General features: G+C 35.9%; 1 protein-coding gene across 8 annotated transcripts in view; it reads right to left on the reverse strand.

Moving 5' to 3' along the window:
* The window catches only part of Zdhhc15 (zinc finger DHHC-type palmitoyltransferase 15), a 231,964-nt gene that overhangs the window by 20,567 nt on the left and 188,992 nt on the right, over positions 1-22,405 (reverse strand). For 7 of the 8 annotated variants that reach the window (XR_010046599.1, XM_063246114.1, XM_063246112.1 and 4 more), the window contains one exon: positions 777-5,330. The exons of the other annotated variant lie outside the window; for it this stretch is intronic. Coding sequence is in view for 5 of the 7 variants with exons in the window: in XM_063246114.1 (XP_063102184.1) it covers positions 5,278-5,330 (53 nt within the window). In the remaining 2 variants the exon portion in view is untranslated. Of the gene's footprint in view, positions 1-776; positions 5,331-22,405 lie in introns of those variants that run through there. 8 annotated transcript variants of the gene reach the window in all.

The following is a 22,405-nucleotide window of genomic DNA, read 5'->3' on the forward strand; positions in this document are numbered from 1 at the left end:
TAGTCTTTTAATGTCACTACTATAATGAGATTTCAAAGATTCTGTTGCTTATAACATGAAGAAAATGTATTTCAATATATTTACCTGTTCCTGCATAAAGCATTATACATATAACCTTATTTATATCTAAGGAAGTTTCCTTGTAAATATCTATGACTTAAATTTTCTTGGTAACCTTAACTTAAATAAGATTCTCAAATAAAGATTTTTCAATGCTTTTTTTTTCATCTAGAAAGAATTTGTCTTTTCTAGTATTATAGAATTTCTTTTAGTTTGTGATATAAATTCAAATTTTTTGTAATTGATGTGTTGTATGTAATACATGAAATGAAACTTTCAGCAGAAATATTTGAGGTCTTTACCTACGACAAAATAAATTCATTCTATAAGTTTAAATGTAATAAAAATATTTTATCTGGTTTTGTATGAAGCCTGACCTACATGGGTCAAGCCTTTCCCATGATTCAGTTTTCCATTACTACTTAGATAATCACAATGACTCCTGAATTTTCAGTCATTTCAGCTTTCTTCTTTTGCTAAATGTGGCTCTTTCTCCTAACTACACATAAAGACTTTTTATGCAAAGGTACATTACTTGAGGAAACACTTACTGGGGGCTTAATGAGGGTTTCTGCAAATACTTTTTGTAATGTATCATTCAGAAACAAGTGGGCTACTGTCTTCCTTTCTCAAGACCAATGTATTCTTTTTTTCAGATGACAGAAAAATAAACAGTTTTGGTATAAGAAAAAGCAAAACCAGGAGTCACATCACTATTAATTGCCTAAAGAAAATTCCATTTAATTTTTACTTATCACAATGGCAGAAGAGTGAAGCAGAGACTGAAAATGATAAACTGTCATTAGGCTAGTCAGTTTTCTACCTAAAAGCCATTACTGTTTATTTCCCAACTCACACTTTTGCAGGAATATAAGAAATACTGAAGACATAGAAGGGGATGCTCAGAAGATGAAATGTTTCAAAAGAGTCTACATATCAAACATACCCACAACCTGAGAGTGAATAAACTCAACTACACTCATATGAAATGAGATGTACATAAACTTCCATCAGAGAAGCCAAAAATTTAGGCTTTGCTAATATTGTTTAACAAAACCATAATCAGAAAATGAACAACAATTTTATTCACATACTTTTAATAAAGAATGTAGGAAAATAATGCTGGCTAGCATTTGTCAATATTTCTGCAACAAGATACATGGTTTTAAGAACACTATATACAGTGCCTTTTGAGCAGATTGGTGGAAAAATGATTTGTAGCAAATTGGCAATGAGTTAAATTGCTGAGGTTCTCAGTGCTTTTCTTTTTCTAGCTTTTCAATACATTTCGTATATTACCAAGACCTGGTCTCAGCTTTCCTGCTGTGTTCCTTCGCTGATTTCACCAGCAGGGTAAAAACAATTATTCCCCAAATACATGCTATTTTATTTTTTAACTGCTATTTCCTAATAGCAATCTATTGCCTTCTTTAACTCATTCTGCTAATGGCTGTGTACCAGGCTGTTCCAAAGAAAACATTTAATGTGCAGGACACAGCCCTAATCATTTTGGAGAAGCAAACAAGTCATGGGCCACATGCTTTTAGAACCCACGCAATAATTATTATATTACATAACAGCCATATACAGAGAGTTATAATATGATACATTATAGCTATGATTAAAGAAATGCAGATGTATCATACCTTGTCAGTCACTTCATACTGAGTGGATTGAGCTCATGAATTTTCTTAGAACACAGGACTTATGGAAGTGTTTGGTGATTTTGTTAGATTCTTTACATGTCTGTGTTCTGAATATGTCTCTTGAATTAACTAAGTCTCAGCAACTTTGATAGCAGAAGTTTTCAAATATGTGAAGGATGTCTTTTTCATGTGCTATGATTCTTGGACATTGTTTTTAAAAAAGTAAAGAAAGTAACTCCTTAAACTACTTCCTGCTTGAGAAAATTCAGATCTCTTGGGGAGGTCTCTTGAGAATTGTGTGTGCATGTACATATGAGGGATAATTTTTGCAGTGCTGGGGTTTGAGCTCAGGGCCTTCACACTGAGTCCTTTATTATATTTTAACTTTTGAGACAAAGCATCATGAAGTCACCAAGCTGCCTACATTGGGTTTGAAGTTGAGATACTCCTGTCATAGCTTCCCAGAATGTAGGCATTATAGACATGCACTACCATACCCAGCTGTGAATGTAAACATATATAAATATGTAGTGTGATGTGAAATAGATAGGCTTTGAATGATTTGTATTCCTGTGTATATGCCACAATTCAGGTCTGAATTACAATAATGGATATTCACACTTGCTATGACTTTGCTTGAATCTCTGTTAATTGAAATGACTAGAGTTTGAGCAATTTGGCAGAAACATGGAGAATCACATTGTTGTCTTGGCAAAAACAGTCCTGAGATTGGATTTTCTGGTGTTACAAGGGATTATGGCACTGGCCAATGCTGTACAGTGTGAAATTTATGTGTCACACAAGGCCAATGGGAAAAAGAGGCACATATTGAATTAAAAAATAAGGGTTGTATAAATTTCATACTTCAATGTTTTGCACAAAGTTGGACTCTTTGTAATGTGATCCTATCTTTGCTAGTATCAGTATTATAAGCTGTTCCACGGTAATTCCAGTACTAGGAAGTCAACTCGTTGTGTATTGGACACTGTAACTGTAAGGACATCTATGTGCTTTTGGATAGCATTGCATCTCTTTTTTAGCCTTAATTTTTCCAGATCTACCACAGGATAAATAATTTCCATTCTTTCTCTTTTCAAGGACATTGTTGGAACAAATAGAGTAACATTAACAAAGTACTCTAAAACAGTAACAACAGCAAAAACAAAAAACAGCAAAGTACTCTAAGTTATCCATGCAAAGTCTGCAATTAAAGAGTGGAAGAAAGACTAAAGCATATTACTCAGAAATATTATTATGGTTAAACTTTTCATCCCAGTGTTGCAATTAAAGATATATAAGAGCACTAGGGAGTTACACAGCACCTTTCAAATGTAAGATCTTAACAATGAGTACATTATTGCAAATAGGAGAAAAGATTAACATAAATTAAGGAATGAGATCCATAGAGATTATTGAACAAGCTTCCACTGACAAGAAAGACAAGGAGACAGATCATGGCATGCTTATTATTAAATGGAGCTCTCTGTCTTCTTGATCAATAATTAACCAGATGGATGGCTATACACAGTAGTTAAAATTGAAATGATCTATGGATAGGGATATTATCAATCTATAAAGCAGTAGGATCAAAGTGCTAAGATAGGAATAGATTTTATATTTCTCCAAGTCTCCAAGCAGTATAAGTTTGTAAGACATTAAACAATCAATTTTACATTATAGCTACCCAGACTTGTACCTTTCCACGGCTTCTCTGTAGTTTGCTGACACTGTCTTTTGGGACCTGATTTGTGACAATACTCAGTACTGATACATTCTATGCATCAGAGAAGTTCTTCATGCCTTTGACTTTGAATCATAAATAGCAGCTGCTCTGCCTAAACTCTTAGCAGAAGGTGACAGATGGGAAAGAGGAAGATTGCTTTGAAGCCCACTGGTTATTGAGGAAGCAATCTTCCTCTGTTCATAGAAAGACATATTTGTATAGGAAGAGGAAACAAAACTTATTGATCAAAAACCAGGCAGATAGTCAAATAAGATTTTAATAGAAACTTAAACAAGAGAACTGTTTTAGAAGGAAAATGGAAGGAAAATCTTCCAATTTTAACATATGAGATTTCATCATGAAATCCAGTGATAAAAGTCTTTTAGACTGTTCCTTAGCTTCTGAGTTTGAGACACAATCCCTTATTTCTTGTCTTAATATAGTCATGTCTAGTGTCATCTCAAGTGAAATGCTGAACTAAATTCATATATTTTATGCTAAAATTCTCATTTCTGTCAAAAGTATCTATGGGGTCCAAATAAATAGATTTTGTTGCTGCTTTAAGTAGATGGATTGCTCACTTTCTCAGTGGCCCTCGAACCTTAATAATGACTTATCTATGGCAGGCAACTAACTCTTTTTTTCTCAAAAAGATTTCAGGAAGATAATTTGTAAATCAAACTATCCTATTGGAGACTCAATTCTTTGATATCTGTAAGATGCCTGTAATTTCCACTGATCTCTGAAAGAGTTGGGAGTTTTATTTTCAGCAGCTGGACACCACAGCGCTGGTTCAAATGTGAAAAATATCAATACTCTTTTAAGTATTATTACTACAAAGAAGCATCACTAGTCTTCATTCTCATTGATACAGGTACTGGGACTGAAAGAAAGGCTGATTTTAAATAAATGGGGAAATGAATATAAATTATGTTTGAGCTGTAACTAAAACTTAAAAACAGGACTGACATATTACAGTTCAGTTATCACTATCTGTACATTAATTCTTGCTATGAAAACACAGCTCTTTTGTTAATCCTCAGCTAATGTCAGCTATGAAACTTTATCCCTTTAAATGGTACTAAAATGAAACCTGAAAGTCACCCTTAAATCATTTATAAATCTGATAGTCTGTAATTTATACAGTTTTTCTTTCATCTTAAAAGTAATACATAAAGATTAAAACTAGACAGTAATTAATATAAATAATTGGAGAATTTTACCACAGCCTGGCATTAAATCTTTAGAACATTAATTACTACTTGTTAAAAAGTCAAAATCTAATCTGATTTAATTTGATCTTTCAGGAAAATTCTGGATTTGAAGACTTTGGTCACAGTGTATCAAATATTTATCTCAAATTTTAGATATCTGATATGGGGAAGGTTGAAGCTCAGCAAATATATAAATTTCTCTTTAGGGGAAAAGCATGATTCATTAAAAGCTTCTGCTTTTTTAACCTTAATTTTTATGACATTATGGCAGAATTTTGTGTAGTGATGCTGAAAAGTACATGTTCATAATAGCACATGCACACAAACAGCAATACCAAATAGACCCTGTAGATACGATAGGCTTTCTGGGAGAATTAGTGTTCAAAACAAATATTTAAAATTCCCTTTTGCCTGATGAGATGAATGTAAGGATATATGTTTTATATGCTTTCATGGATTTGGAAAAGTGTAAGAAACAAAAAGAAACTAGTTTAAAAATAATTGTTGCTAAATTGGAATTTACTCAGTGTATTAAATTATATGTAAAGTATTCAAACATCTGCACAGCAAGTATTTGATGAAATGCTTTCAATTTCTGAAGATTTTAATCCAACATGATGACTTGTTTTGAAGATTAGAATGGTTCCCAACATTGGATTCTGTAAGTCTCATGGGAGATAATGGGTCCTGGAAATGAAAAGAAGAAATTCATTGGTGAGCTTAACTTTAACCATTTATAAGGTAATGTCAAAGTATAACACTGTTAAAAATTATGTTCATGAAGCATTAGAAACAGCATTGAAAAATGTTAAGGGAAAAAAACAACATGTAGAAATATATATATATATATATATATATATATATATATATATGAACTCAGGGTTGCTCAATGACTGAGCTACATCTCCAGCCCTATTTATTTTTAAATTTTGAGATAGAGTCTCTTTAAATTGCCCTTAGATTTTTATCCTCTGCCTTCACCTCCTGAATAGCCACCACTCCTAACAGTTACTGTTATTTTTAACTCAAAAATTGTATCTGTAACTAAAAACAGCAAATTCATCTAGTTGTTAAAATTGGTGGGCTTATGAGTAATTTATTTTCATTTTTACTATGTCCTACTTGTATTTCTTGCATTTTATTTAGTAAATAGATAATAATTGATGATTTAAAAACGTTTATTTTTGAAATCTATATGGAAACAATATGAGCTTTGAAACTTAACAAGCTTGAATTTGTATTCTAGCTTTGACACTTCTGATTCAGTGACTCTGACCAAATAACATCAATGAACCTAGTTTTCTTATCTGTAAATAAGCAAAATAGAACCTATTTGAAAGAATAGAACACTGTAGACACTCAAGTAGCTGCTATTAGTATAAACTTTCTGGAAAAATATTCAGTCACATACCTTGAGTCTTTAAAAGTCCATAAAAATAATGTGGCTTCTAGGATTCTGTAGAATTGGTTACAAATGGGGTAAAAGATTTCTATTCAATACACACAGCCTTATCCATAATATGGAAAAATCAGGCAAGATCTTAATGTTGGACAGTAGAGAAATGGTTTGATAAGAAACATATCCTTGGTGTATTGCATAATTCTTCTAGTGTTACTGAAAAAATATTTAAAACAGAATATGATAATGTTTCAATATTTAAAAATATACCCATAAAAATATTAGAAAGGATACAAAATGTTCATTCATTGAATTTAGGTGGGAGGATTAGGAGGGATTTTAATTTTTTTTCATAGCTCTGTTTCATATTATGCTTTATACAGTTTTAAAATTAATTCTAACATGTATTATTATCTTTTGGTTACAAAAGCAAAACATTTCATCATAAAATACTTGGAAAATATAAAAATAGATAAAGAAAAATAGTGGCCTATTATCTCACAGACTTTCAGATTCTCCCTTCTTATACATTCATTGAAGAAATATTTATTGACTATTTGTTTATCAGGCACTGTGCCCTAGAAGGTGGTATTAAAATGTGTTCAAGACAAAATTACTATCCTGAAAGAGTTTACAATCAAGGGTGGAAGACAAACAACTAAATAGAGTATTACTGTACAGAATAAAAGTCTGTTGCATAGTATTATGGTAGTACCCAGAACATATATAAAGTTGTGGGTATTAGTCAGTGATGAATAATTGATATGGAATGTGAAACCTGGAGGCTAAATATTATCTAGCCAGCTTGGGAATGGGGGTTGGAGTGGAGGAAATGTGAAGTGGTTAAGCAAGCATTCAAGTCATGGAAAAGACTAGGCATGTGTTTGAGAGATTGAAAGAAGTAGAATAATGAAACACAAGGTTGGAAAAGTGAGTAGGTGCTAGATCACAAAAGAATTTATAAATTTTGCTAAGGAGTTCAGGTTATGCTGAGAGCAACAGAAGAATCATGAACAAATTTAGAGGTTTCATCATTGTAGTTGCACTACAGAGAATGGATTACAAGTTGAACAAAATTGGAGACAGGAAGACCAATTATAAGGTTACTTCATAGGTGACATGTGATCTAGTGGCCATGATAATTAAAACAGAAAAATATATACCTTCCCATGATACTTAGGAATTAAAATAAAAACACTGGTGATTAATTAGATGAGGCATAGATGAAGAAAACAAAACAAAAAAGAAATAGGTATCTTAGAGAGAAAGAGAAGTTGAAAGCCACTTGTCCATTCAAGTCTAGAGCTCAGGTGAAAATGTGGGGCTGGACTGGAGACTTCTGTGAGTGGGATCATTGGCAGCCCCTGCTCCTTCACTCTGGAGATCTCTACAGATGGCAGGATTGTTGGTTGCCACTCCTCCTCCATCCAAGAGACCACAGGGGCTGGTGGGATCATTGACAACCCCTCACCCTCTGCCTTAGAGACATCAGGGGCTGGTAAGATCAACAGCAGCCCCTCCTACAGCACAGAGACCTCTGCAGCCAGAAGGATTGTCAGTTGCCACTCCTCCTTCAGCTCAGAGGCATCATTACTTCTCCACCACCTGAGACATTAGGGGCTGGCAGGATCATCAGCATCCCCTCCTGTTCCACCATAGAGACTTCAGGGACTGGTTGAATTGTCAGTCACTGCACCTGCTTCACACCAGAGACTTTGGGATGGCGGTCATTGGTCACCACTCCCACTCACCCCAGAGACCTCAGAGGCCATTAACCATCAGTGACCCCTTACATCACCTGAAGAACCCTGGCGGGCTGGTGGAAGCCTCAGCAATCCCTCACACACAGATGACCTCAGTGGATCTGCAACAGTGTGATGAGCTTCTACCTAAAATTGAGGACCTCAGTGGGTAAAGAGGTGGAGCAGCAAACCCTCCTTTCCAGCTGTAGGACCTTGGCAAACCCGGCAAAAGGGTGGGTGGGTCATTCTCCCATACACACAAAAACAGGTGGGTTGAGGAGAGTGCCAACAAGGCCTCCCCCCAACCCAGATGTACTTTAAAGGGCCAAGGAGATCCCCAGTGATACAATAGAGTATCAGCTAACGTACTATAGCCAGGTAGATCAGGCAAGTTGGAACAGCCAAAAGCCTCAGTAACAATAGGAGCTAAGGTTTGGTTAACATCAATCCTACTAGTCTAGTCAGCCTAGGGAGAATATAGGACTTGCCCAAAAGGCCCCGCAGGAAGAATGCAGGTGACTGGCCCTTCCTGTGGGACCCAGCAATTGGACAAATACCACCAATATCCTGAGAAGCAAACGATGGTTGGTTGAGACTAGTGGAATTGAAAAGAGCAAAATATTAATCCAAGAGGTGAAAATGACAAAATGAATAGTCAAAGTGCAATCTCAGATGTCCATTTCATCAGTAACAAGCATAGGAGACATTGAAATAGAGGCTATTAGGGCTGGGGATTTAGCTCAGCGGCATAAATGCCTGCCTTGCAAGTGTGTGCTCCTGAGTTCAATTCCTGGTACCGGTAAAAATACAAAAAAAGTGAAAGAAATAGAGGATATTAGAAGTCACACAGCTGAAATTTTTGAAAAGATGGCAAGTGAAATAAAGGAACAAATCCATGAGGCTATTGAATAAATCAGATTAAAAATAATCTCTCAGGTAAGAAAGACATGACAACCTTAATAAAAGAATTGATCAGCATTGGTAGAGAAGACATAGATAAAAAAGTACAAGTGAATGGGGAAATAATGGAAACCCTGAATAAACAATTTAGGAAAAATATGGAGTGCATGGAACAAATTCAAAGAGATACCCAGGAAGTAAAAAATTCTATTGAAATCTGATGAAGCTGCTTGAATGAAGCTGAGGGTAGATTTTCAGACTTTGAACACAGGATCACAGCTAGGAATCATGAAAGGGAAGAACTTTTAAAAATAACAAAGGAGCACGAAATAATAAAAAGCTTCAAGATGATGCAAAGAGAAGCAATATAAGATTGATAGATGTCAATGAAAATGCAGGAATTAATGTAAATGTTATAAAAAACACTATTCACAAAAACATTAGCAGAAAATTTCCCAAACATGTGAAAGGCATTGGATATACAGATAAGTGAGGCATATAGAACACCAAAAAGTCTTAACCAAAATAAATCTATACCTAGACCTACAATAATTAAGATCCCAGAATTTCAGTATGAAAAAATACTAAAAGCTGTTAGAGAAAAAACAGAAGTCATCTATCAAGGAAAGCCCATTTAAATCATAGCAGACTTTTCAGCACAAACCCTCATGTTTGGAGGAGCTTGGAATGAAGCACTTCAAACCATGAAAAAAAACTTTCAACCCAGATTGATGTACCTTGCAAAGTTTGTTTCGAAATTGATGGAGAAACAAGATACTTCCATGACAGAGAACAGTTGAGTAAATTCATATCTACTAAGCCAGACATAGAAAGAATATCAAAAGACATACTAGACAGACAAAAATGACTACAATTCCCAGAAGAACAACCGAAAGAAACCGGCAAGCTATTAATCAAGGGGGAAAAACAGGAAAACAACAACAGGAAAATATCATAGCAAAGATAAGCCAGTACATATCAGTTATATCCATCAATGTAAATGGCCTGAATTCATGAATTAAAAGAAATAGGTTGATATAATGGATCAAGAAACAAGTTCCAACAATATTCTGTATATAAGAAACATATCTGACTCAAATGGAAATAGACTAAAAGTCAAAGGATGGAACACAATATTCCATGTGACTAGAAACCAGTAAAAAGCAGAGGTAGCTATTCTGTTTGTAGAGAATGTGAATTTCAAACCAAAAACAATGAAAGGAGATAATGAAAGTCACTACATACTTATTAGTGGAAAAATTCAAGAGGACAAACTAACAATCATAAATATAGCACGCCAGGCCTGGGGTCCTGAGTGTGTGCGGGTTGAAACCCAGCACACAAGGAAGCCATGGAATATCACTCTCAGGTGGTAAGACCACATGCTGCACCTGAAATCATCAGAGAAGGCATTGGAGGTCCAAGTGGGCCTAACTGGGCCTCACCTAGTGAACTCCAAGCAGCTGGCAGAGGCCTGAATTCAGTCCTGGGACCTGAGCATGCATGGGATGAAACCCAGCACACAGGGAAGCCTGAGAACATCACCCCTAGGTGGAAGACCACGACCCATGTGTCAAATCACAGGAATACACATAGGAATCCCCATGGGCCTAACTGGCCCATGCCCAGTGAACTCCAAGCAGCTAGCAGTTGCCTGCTCTTTGCCCTGGGAGCCAAAAGTGGGCCAGGTGATGGGGGAATCTTTGAAACATCACTTGAAACCCAGAAAAATAGAAAAATGACAAAACAAAAGAGCAACATGCAATCTCAAACTTCCAGCCCAACCCAAGCAAGACTAGCAGACATGGACAGGGAAGAAAATAACAGGTATACACCTGAAATTCCTGAAATGATAACAACTGAAGTAAAGAAACAACTCTGGAAAGCTATATGGGAACTCAAATCACAGGTAAAAGAAGAAATGATAAATGTAATGAAAGAAATGCTGGACACATCAAAAGAAGACAAACAAATAACAAAATAAGACATAGTTAAAAAATTAGAGGAACAATGCAAAAAGATGGAAGCCCTAAATGAACAATATAAGAAACAAGCCAAATGCATAAGCAGATTCAAAGAGGTATACAGGAAATCAAAAATTCCATCAAAAGTTGGCAAAACCACCTCAACAAAAGTGAAGATAGAATTTCAGACCTTGAAGACAAGATTTTAGGTAGTGAACAGGAAAGGAAAGATTTTTAAAAAATTTTATTTAAAGAAAGACAAAACAAAACAGAAAATGGGCAAAAATAGTACATACTTTCAAAGAAAAGAAATAAACAGTAATACATCACTACTTGATGTATACATATTGTCCCCCCACAAATAGTTGTTCAAGATAAAAAAGTGGAACATATAAATGAGATTTCAACCAGGGAGACTGCAAACAGTTCTGTTCAACTATCCAACAAAATCTAAGTAATAATGGGTATCAATACTATACACTTAGACATGTACAGCAAATCTAGAAGAGCATGGGGCAAAATAATCCATGCCTTGAAAGGAAAGATTTTTTTAAAAATAAGGAGGAACCAGGAAATAACAATTCAACAACTACAAAATGATGCAAAGAAAAACAACATAAGATTGATAGGTATAAATGAAATGGAAAGTGACAACACAAATGATATCAAGAGGCTATTTACAGAAGTAATAGCTGAAAGTCTCCCAAACATGTGAACAAAAACTGACATACAGATCAGTGAAGCATATAGAAACCCAAATAGCCAGAACCAAAATAAAACTACACTTAGACATATAATAATCAACATGCAAGAAATCCAATGAAAGAACAGAATATTAAAAGCTGCTAGAGAGAAGAGGCGGAAAGCCTATCAGAATCACATTAGACTTCTCAACACCAACAATGAAGTCAAGAAGACCATGAAGTGAAATATTTCAGATGCTAAAGGAAAACGACTTCCAACTCAGACTGATATACCTTGTAAAACCGTCCTTCAACATGGGGGGAGAAATAAGATATTTCCACACCAAAGAAAAGCTAAAGAACTTCATGATCACCAAAACAACCGTGCAAAGAATACTGAAAGGCATTCTGGAAAGATGAAAAAACCACTAAGCAAGGAAAAAAAGAAACAGAGCAGAAAGGTAAAGAATCAACAGAAGAAAGATAACATGTCAAAGTAAACCAGTATATCTCAGTTAAAACCATTAATGTAAAAGGCTTCAGTTCACCAATTAAAAGAAACAGACTGGAAGAATGGGTCAAGAAAGAACATTCAACCATATGCTGTATACAAGAAATCCATCTAAACCAAAAGGAGGCTCATAGACGGAAAGTCAAAGGATGCAAAACAATACTCTATGCAACAGGATCCTATAAAAAGTGGGGGTAGCTGTTCTGTTTGCAGACAATGTGAGCTTCAAACCAAGAATGATCAGAAGGGATAAAGAAGGCCGCTAACGCTAGTTAGGGGAAAACTTCAAGAGGAAGAGATAACAATCTTAAATATGGGGGCACACAGCTATACAAAACAAATATTAACAGAAATGAAAAATCAAAGAAGTAATAGCACAATTATAACTGGAGACCTTAATACACCATTGACACAAAGGGACAGATCAACTAGTCAGAAAATCAGCAAAGAAATAACAGAACTGATTTATACCTGTGAACAAATGGACTTAGTAGATATATACAGAATGTTTTACCCAACAATGTCAGAATATATATTCTTCTCAGCAGCACATGGAACTTTCTCTAATCAACCACACACTAGCCCACAGAACATATTTAAGTAAATGTAAAAGAATTGAAATTCTATCATGCATGTTATCAGATCATAGCACCAGGGAACAAGAAATTAATGACAAAAAAAACTGCAAAAACCCCACAAACATGGAAATTGAATAACATACTCCTGAGTAATCAGTGGGTCATGGCGGAAATTAGAGAAAAAATTAAACAATATTTACAGGCAAACAAAAATACAAATACATCTTACCAGAACCTATGGGACACAATGAAAGCAGTCCTCAGAGGAAATTTTATTTTGATAAATCCCCACATCAGGAAAACTGAGCAAACACAAATAAACAACCTGATGCTATGCCCCAAACATCTACAAAAAGAAGAGCAAGTCAAGCCCAAAGCCAAAAGAAAGGAGGAAATTATAAGGGTCAGAGCAGAAATCAATACAATAGAGACTAAGAAAACCATACAAAAAATCAATGAATCAAAAGGTTGGTGCTTTGAAAGAATAAATAAAATTGACAGGTCTGTAGACAACCTTATTAAAAAAAGGAAAGAAAAAACTCAAATTCATGCAATAAGGAATGAACAAGGTGAAATCACTACAGACTCTGAATTAGAAAAGCTGAGTAAGGAAGATACAAAACTGCTGAATAACTCAATTTGAATTAATGAAATTGAAAATGTATTTAAATCCCTACAAAGAAAAGCCCAGGTCCAGATAGACTCACTGGGGAATTCTAGCAGAAATTCAAAGAAGATTTAATGTCAATACTCCTCAAACTCTTTAATGAAATTGAAAGTGAACCAATTCTTCCTAACTCTTTCCTGGAAGCAAACATTACTCTAATACTAAAACCTGAGAAAGACCCAACCAAAAAAATTGAACTACAGGCCAATCTCTTTAATGAGCATAGACACAAAAATTCTCAATAAAATTTAGCAAACAGAATGTAGGAAACCATCAAGAAGATTATACACCATGACCAAGTATGATTCATCCTAGGAATGCAGGGATGGTTCAACATACATAAATCAATAAATGTAATCCACCATATATAAATAGAGTCAAAAATAAGAACCACATGATCATTTCTGTAGATGCAGAGAAAGCTTTTGTTAAGGTCCAACATTTATTCATGATAAAAACCTTACAGAAAATTGAAATAGATCATCTTTACCTCAATATTGTAAAAGCCATCTATAACAAACCAACAGCCAGCATCATATTAAATGGCCAAAACTGAAAACCTTTACCTTAAAACCAGGAACAAAACATGGATGTACATTGTCATTACTCTATTTAACATAGTGCTGGAAATATTAGACAAGAAAGAAAAGGAATAAGGATAGGAAAAAAAGTTAAAGTATCTCTATTTGCAGATCAAATGATACTCTATATAGATGACCCCCAATACTCTATTGAAAGACACCTAGATGTAATAAATAAATTCAGCAAGGTAGCTGGATACAATGTCAACTCTCAAAAATCAATAGCATTCCCATATCCTAACAACAAATCCATGAGAGAGAAATAAGAGAGGCCACACCCTTACAATAGTATCCAACAAAATGAAATACTTAGGAATCAATCTAACAAAAGAAGCAAAAGATGTTTTCAGGAAAAAGTATGATACCCTGCAAAAAGAAATCAAAGAGGACCTTAGAAAATGTAAAACATTACTTGTTCATGGATAGGAAGAACAATGTGGAACTGCCCATTCACCCAAAATAGCTATACAGATTTGATGCAATTCCAATCAAAATGCCACTCGTATCCCTCACAGATCTACAGAAATCACTCCTAAAATTCATCTAGAACCAGAAGAGACTTGGAATAGCAAAAGCAATTCTAACTAACCAAAGAAAGGCAGGAGGCATCACAATCCCTAACTTGAAGTTATACTTCGAAGCTACTGTAATAAAATCAGCATGGTAGTGGAAGAAAAACAGACTTAAAGATCAATGGCATAGATTAGAAGATATAACTACAACTACAAACACACTCAGCCACCTTATTTAATAAAGGGGCCAAACATGTTCACTGGAAGATAGTCTCTTCAATAAATGGTTTTGGAACAATTGGCTCCCATATATCAAAAACTGAAACTAGACCCATTCCTATCATCATGTACTAAACTAAAGTTTAAATGATCAAATATTTCAATATTAAAACAGAAACACTGAAATTTTTGGAAGATAAAGTAGGTAGAAATCTTGAAGACATAGGGGTAGGCAGAGAATTCATGAACAAGAATCAAACTGCATGTGAAATATTTCACAGAAGTAATAACTGGGATCATGTCCTATTAAAGAGTTTTTGCATGTCAAAAGAAATCTCCAGCATAGTGAAAAGAAAACCCACAAATTGGGAAAAAATCTTAGTGAATGGTCCCTCAGACAAAGAACTTCTGTGCAGAATATATAAAGAACTAATAAAAATCATATCCCCAAAATTCAAATAGTCATTCCAAAAATGGGCATCTGGATCCTTGGAGCCCAGCCTGTTTCGCTGCTGCGCCTAGGCATCGGTGTGCAGAGGAGGAACTGGGCAGATCTGGGGTGCCTGCATCGGCCTCTCCGTGTGTCTGGAGGACTGTGGATGTCTCTGCAGGCAGGGAGGGATTGCGGGTTCCTGGGGCACCGTGGCCTGTGGTGAGTGCTCAGCACACTCTGCCCAAATCTCAGACTGTTCCGGACCCTCCAGGCTTCTGGGTGCAGTGAAGTGGAGTAGTGGGTTTGAGGCCTCTACATCCGCCTCCCCATCCCGGCTGCACTTGGAGAACTGCTGAGCTTCCTACGGGTGGGTGGGCCGACACTAGCCCTGGAGCCCAGCCTGTTTCGCTGCCTCGCATAGCCATCAGTGTGCAGGAGGAGGAGCTGGGCGGATCTGGGGTGCCTGCATCGGCCTCTCCTCTCTGTGTGTCTGGAGGACTGTGGATATCTTGGCCCAGACTGTTTGGGTCTCTCCAGGCTTCCAGGTGCAGTGAAGGGGAGAGGTGGGTTTGAGGCCTCTACATCCGCCACCCCATCCCGGTTGCACTTGGAGAACTGCTGAGCTTCCGACGGGTGGACAGGCCCACACTATCCCCGGAGCCCAGCCTGTTTCGCTGCTGCACCTAGCCATCAGTGTGCAGTGGAGGGGCTGGGCGGATCTGGGGCCCCTGCATTGGCCTCTCCGTGTGTCTGGAGGACTGTGGATATCTCTGCAAGCAGGGAGGGATTACAGGTTCCTGAGGCACCGTGGCCTGTGGTGAGTGCCCTAACCCGGCTGCAATTGAAGAGCTGTAGAGCTTCCAAGGGGCAGGTGGGCGCACAGTGTCCCTGAGGCCCAGCTTGTCTGGAACTGCGGGGTTCTGAGCAGGCAGAGGAGGGCCATTGGTTCTGCAGGCCCAGTGGCTTGGGGTCGCGTGGTGCCAGAATCTCAGTAGACGCAAACATACAAGGGGATTTTCAACAGATCCTGAGGAAGCTTTCAAATAACACTTGAAACACAGAAATATAGGAAAATGACAAAACAAAAGACCAAATTACAACCTCAAACCTCCAGCCCATCTCAAGAAACCCTAGGAGCAATGTATATAGAAGAAAATATATCCCATCCACCTCAAATATCAGACACAATAGCTACTGAAATTGACAAGCAACTCCAGGAAGCTTTAAAGAAATTCAATCTCGAAATAATCTCCCAGATAAAAGAAGAAATGATAAAAGAAATGAAAGAGATTCTGAATATATCTAAAGAAAACACAGCTAAAAAATTGGAGGAACTAAACAAAAAGATAGAATCCCTAGATGAGCAATATAAGAAACAAACAGAATACATAATGCAGATGCACAGAGATATACAGGAAATAAAAAAACTCCACTGAAAGTTGTAAAAACCGCCTTAATGAAAGTGAAGATAGAATTTCAGACCTTGAAGACAGGATTGCAGCTAGTGAACAGGAAAGGAAAGATCTTTTAAAAATAACAACGAATCAGGAAACAACAATTCAACAACTGCAAGACGATGCAAAGAAGAATAACATAAGAATGATAGGGATTAATGAAAAAGAAGGAGACAACATAAAGGATGTCAAGAGGATATTTAGAGAAGTAATAGCTGAAAATTTCCCAAGCATGAGATCAGAAACCGACATTAGGATCAGTGAAGCATATAGAACTCCAAAGAGTCATAACCAAAATAAAACTACACCCAGACATATAATAATCACCATCCCAGAAATCCAACATAAGAATAGATTATGAAAAGCTGTCAGAGAGAAAAGACAGATCACTTATAAAGGAAAACCTATCAGAATCACAGCAGACTTCTCAGCACAAACAATAAAGTCAAGAAGAGCATGGAGTGAAGTATTCCAGATCCTAAAGCAAAATGATTTCCAACCTAGACTGATGTATCCTGCAAAACTATCATTCAAAATAGATGGTGAAATACGATACTTCCATGACAAAGAACAGCTGAAGAACTTCATGAACACCAAACCAACCCTGCAAAAAATATTGAAAGACAGTTTAGATACACAAAGGAAAAAACCACGAAGCAAAGCAAATAATTAAACAGAACAGAAAGATAAAGATGCAACAGCAGAGAGATACCATTCCTACAATTAACCAGCATTTAACAGTAATAACCATTAATGTAAATGGTCTCAATGCACCAATCAAAAGAAACAGACTAGCAGAATGGATCAAGAAACAAAATCCAACCATATGCTGTTTACAGGAAACCCATCTAACCCAGAAGGATACTCACAGACTGAAAGTCAAAGGATGGAAAACAATTCTTCATGCAGCAGGAATCCAAAAAAAGGCAGGAGTAGCCATTCTGTTTGCAGACAACGTGAACTTTAAACCAACAATGACCATAAAGGACAAAGAAGGTCACTACATACTCGTAAACGGAAAACTCCAAGAGGAAGAGATAACTATCTTAAATATATACGCACCAAACTCCAGAGCACCCAGTTATATAAAACAATTATTAACAGAAATGAAAACTCAAATTGTCAGTAACACAATTGTAACAGGAGACCTTAATATGCCATTGACACCAAGGGACAGATCAACCAGACAGAAAATGAGCAAAGAAATAACAGAACTGAATCACACCTGTGAAGAAATGGGTTTGATAAACATATACAGAATGTTCCACCCAACAACATCAGAATACACATTCTTCTCAGCAGTACATGGATCATTCTCAAAATAGACCATATATTAGCTCACAGAACATATTTAAACAAATGCAAAAGAGTTGAAATCATCCCTTGCATGTTATCAGATCATAGCGCTGTGAAATTAGAAATTAATGATAAAAGATACTGCAAAAATCCCGCAAACATATGGAAACTGAATAACACACTCTTGAATAATCAGTGGGTCACAGAAGAAATTAAACAATACCTAAAAGAAAATGAAAATGCATATACAACTTACCGGAATCTGTGGGATGCAATGAAAGCCATCCTGAGAGGAAAATTTATTGCACTGAGTTCCCACATCAGGAAAACAGAACGAATACAAATAAATAACTTGATGCTACACTTCAAACAGCTAGAAAAAGAAGAGAAAGTCAAGCCCAAAGCCAAAAGAAGAGAGGAAATTATAAAAATCAGAGCAGAAATCAATGCAATAGAGACTAAGAAAACAATCCAAAGAATCATAGGAATCAAAGAGTTGGTTCTTTGAAAGAATAAATAAAATTGATAAGCCCCAAGCCAACCTTATTAAAAAAAAGGGAAGAAAAAGCTCAAATTCATGCAATAAGAAATGAAAAAGGTGAAATCACTACAGGCCCAATAGAAATACAGAAGATCATCAACACCTATTTCGAAAACCTCTACTCTCAAAAGTTTGATAACACAGAAGAAATAGACAGACTCTTACAAGCATATGAAGTACCAAAGCTAGATCAAGAGGATGTAAAACTTTTGAATAACCCAATCTCTGTTAATGAAATTGAAAATGTAATTAAGTCCTTACCAACCAAGAAGAGCCCAGGCCCAGATGGATTCACTGCAGAAGTCTACAAGAAATACAAAGAAGACCTAATGCCAACACTCCTCAAACTATTCAATGAAATTGAAAGGGAAGCAATCCTTCCTAAGTCATTCCTGGAAGCAAATATTACTCTAGTACCAAAACCTGAGAAAGACCCAACTAAAAAAGAGAACTATAGACCGATCTCCCTCATGAACACAGATGCAAAAATCTTCAATAAAATATTGGCAAATAGGATGCAGCAAATCATCAAGAAGTTTATACACCATGACCAAGTTGGATTCATCCCAGGAATGCAAGGATGGTTCAACATACGCAAATCAATAAATGTAATCCACCATATCAATAAAGCCAAAAATAAGAATCACATGATCATTTCTATAGATGCAGAAAAAGCCTTCAATAAGGTCCAACATTTATTCATGATAAGAACTTTACAGAAAATTGGAATAGATGGTCTTTACTTCAATATAATAAAGGCCATTTATGACAAACCAACAGCCAGCATCATACTAAATGGCCAAACATTGAAAGCCTTTACTTTAAAATCAGGCACAAGAAAAGGATGTCCTTTATCACCACTCCTATTTAATATAGTACTGGAAGTACTAGCCAGAGCAATTAGGCAAGAAAGAGAAATAAAGTGGGTAAAGATAGGAAAAGAAGAAGTTAAATTATCATTGTTTGCAGATGACATGATATTCTACATAGAAGACCCCCTAAACTCCATTGAAAGACTCTTAGATACAATAAATAAATTCAGTAATGTGGCTGGATACAAAATCAATACTCAGAAATCAATAGCATTCCTATACACGAACAACAAAATCACAGAGAGGGAAATAAGAGAAACTGGACTATTCACATTAGCAAGCAAAAAAAAAAATGAAATATTTAGGAATTACTCTTATGAAAGAAGTGAAACTTATACAGTGAAAATTATAATACACTGAAAAAGGAAATTGAGGATGATCTCTGAAAATGGAAAGACATCCCTTGCTCATGGATAGGAAGAACAAACATTGTGAAGATGGCCATTCTCCCAAAACTGTTATACAGATTCAATGCAATCCCAATAGAAATACCAACAACATACCTTAGAGATCTAGAGAAATCACTCCTAAATTTCATCTGGAACCAGAAGAGACCTAGAATCGCAAAGGCAATTCTAAGCAGCAAAGACAAAGCAGCAGGCATCACAATCCCTGACTTGAAGTTATACTACAAAGCAACAGTAGTAAAATCAACATGGTATTGGAATCCAAACAGAGCCGAAGATCAATGGAATAGATTAGAAGATACAACCACAACTACAAACACACTCAACCACCTTATCTTTGATAAAGGAGCCAAGCAGGTTCACTGGAAGAACGACAGTCTCTTTAATAAATGGTGCTGGAAAAACTGGCTCTCCATTTGCCGAAAACTAAAGCTAGACCCATGTCTATCACCATGTCCTAAATTAAAATCTAAATGGGTCAAAGATCTGAATATTAAAACAGAAACACTAAATCTATTGGAAGACAAATTGGGTAGAAACCTTGGAGACATAGGAGTAGGTAGAGAATTCATGAACAGGACTCAAATTGCACATGAAATACTTCCCAGAATCAATAACTGGGGCCACTTCTTATTAAAAAGTTTCTGCATGTCAAAAGAAATCTCCAGCATAGTGAAAAGAAAACCCACAAACTGGGAAAAGATTTTAGTGAACTCTCTCTCAGACAAGGGACTCTTGTCTAAAACATATAAAGAATTAAAAAAACTCAGACCTCCAAAATTCAAAGATCCAATCCAAAAATGGGCATCTGAGATGAATACGCAATTCTCAGATGAAGAAAAGCAAATGGCAAATAAATACATGAAAAAATGTTCATCATCATTGGTCATTAGAGAAATGCAAATTAAAACCACACTGAGATACCATCTCACTCCTGAAAGAATGGCCAGGATCAAGAAAACCAACAACAACAAATGCTGGAGAGGCTGTGGGGAAAAAGGAACTCTCCTGCACTGTTGGTGGGAGTGTAGACTGGTACAGCCTTTGTGGAGATCTGTCTGGAGATTTCTCAAAAAGTTCGGATTGGAAATCCCATTTATTCCAGCTATTCCACTTCTAGGCATATTCCCAGAAGAACTGAAAGCATCATACCACAGAGATATATGTGCACCTATGTTTATAGCAGCACAATTTGTAATCACCAGATCTTGGAAACAACCCAAGTGTCCATCAACTGAGGAATGGATAAAAAAGTTGTGGTATTTCTATACAATGGAGTATTATTCAGCTATAAAGAAGGATCACATTGAGCTATTTATGAATAAACGGGCGCAGCTTGAGACCATACTCATAAGTGAAATAAATCAATCTCGCATGTGTGAATACTGAATAATTTCCCTAATGTAAGTAATCATTCAAATATATAAAAATATGTGGTAATCATGATTCCCCATTATGTGGCCTTGAAGCCTTATAAAATTTTCACTTATTAATTAGACAGGCTTTTTTCTGGGCTTCTTCATATGGAAATATTTGAAGGTATAGTATATGAAGTTTTATGCAAATATTTCAAGGAAAAAGACAGACACTATCGTAACTACTATTAAGTCGGGTTATTTGGTGGTGAAGCACTAGGTTGCTGAAACAGTCATGCTTTGACCTGTATTGTTATATTGTTATGTCCTGTTTAATCTCAGTCTCTCCCTTATTCTTTAAAAAAAATTATTTAGTTATTTCTTATGTTTGTTTTAATTAAGGGGAAAAATTAAAAAAATTAGCGGGATATGTAATAGTAACTGTTTTTGATTTCCTATTAACTTGTTTTGAAGTCCTGTAATACTCCCACGATCTTGTTTTGACTGATTAGACTCTGTTCCATTCTGTATTATAGTATCAAGTTTGAGGGTATAGGCAACTACTTTGAAGGCAATAAGATTCACTAAGATGCCCATTCTGGTTTGACTATTGTCTCCTTTGGAAGTCCTGTAATGTTTACAATGCCTAAGTTTTATTGGTCTTGTTCTCTACTGTTTTGTCCAACTTTATAATATCTAATGAGATAGACAATTCTTTTTAAGGAAACAAGAAACAACGTTGATAACCATTGTTGATAACCTTGTACTCCGTTTTACATAATGTGCTATGTCTATCCTTGGTTTTGACTGACAGCTTTGTTTTGCCATATTTGACTTTATTCTCTCCCCCCCCCAAAAGTAATAAGAACTAAGGAGTAATAAAATCCAAAATGTGTAAATTTTGTTGTAAAAAAGAGGGGAAAAAAAGAGCTCTAACGGATATAACAGCAAGTGTGTTTATGGGTGTTAAATAGCTGACTATATTAATGTTTTTGGATCATTGAACACAGCTGTTTGCAGTCTCTCTGTTTGAATGTCCACTTTGTATTCTTTGATACTGTGATTTGAGCAACTATTTCTAATATGATAATATGTAATCTATTAACAGGTGATTTCTTACTGTTTTTTTTGTAGTTCTGTATTATGTGTAACCTTACACCACTTTGTTTTGTTTTGTGTTTTTCTCTTTTTCCTCTTAAATAAAATTAAGAAAAAAAAACAAAAAACAAAAATGGGCATCTGAGATGAATACACAGTTCTCAGATGAAGAAACATAAAGGGCAAATAAATATATGAGAAAATGTTCATCATCATTGGTTATTAGAGAAATGCAAGTTAAAACAACACTGAGGTGCCATCTCACTCCAGAAAGAATGTCCAGGATAAAGAAAACTACTAACAACAAACGTTGGAGAGGATGCAGGGAAAATGGAACTCTTTTGCACTGTTGGTAGCAGTGTTACTGGTGGAACCACTGTGGAGGTCAGTCTCAAAATTCCTCAAAAAGCTGGCACTGGAGATACTATTTGACCCAGCTATTCCAGTTTTGGCCATATTCCAAGAAGACCTGAAAACATCATACCACAGTGAAATATGTGTACCCATGTTTGTAGTAGCACAGTTTGTAATAGCCAGATTTTGGAAACAA

This window comes from Cavia porcellus, unplaced genomic scaffold, assembly GCF_034190915.1.
Source record: "Cavia porcellus strain 051 isolate PalLab524CR breed Dunkin Hartley unplaced genomic scaffold, mCavPor4.1 scaffold_3, whole genome shotgun sequence".
NCBI lineage: Eukaryota > Metazoa > Chordata > Mammalia > Rodentia > Caviidae > Cavia > Cavia porcellus.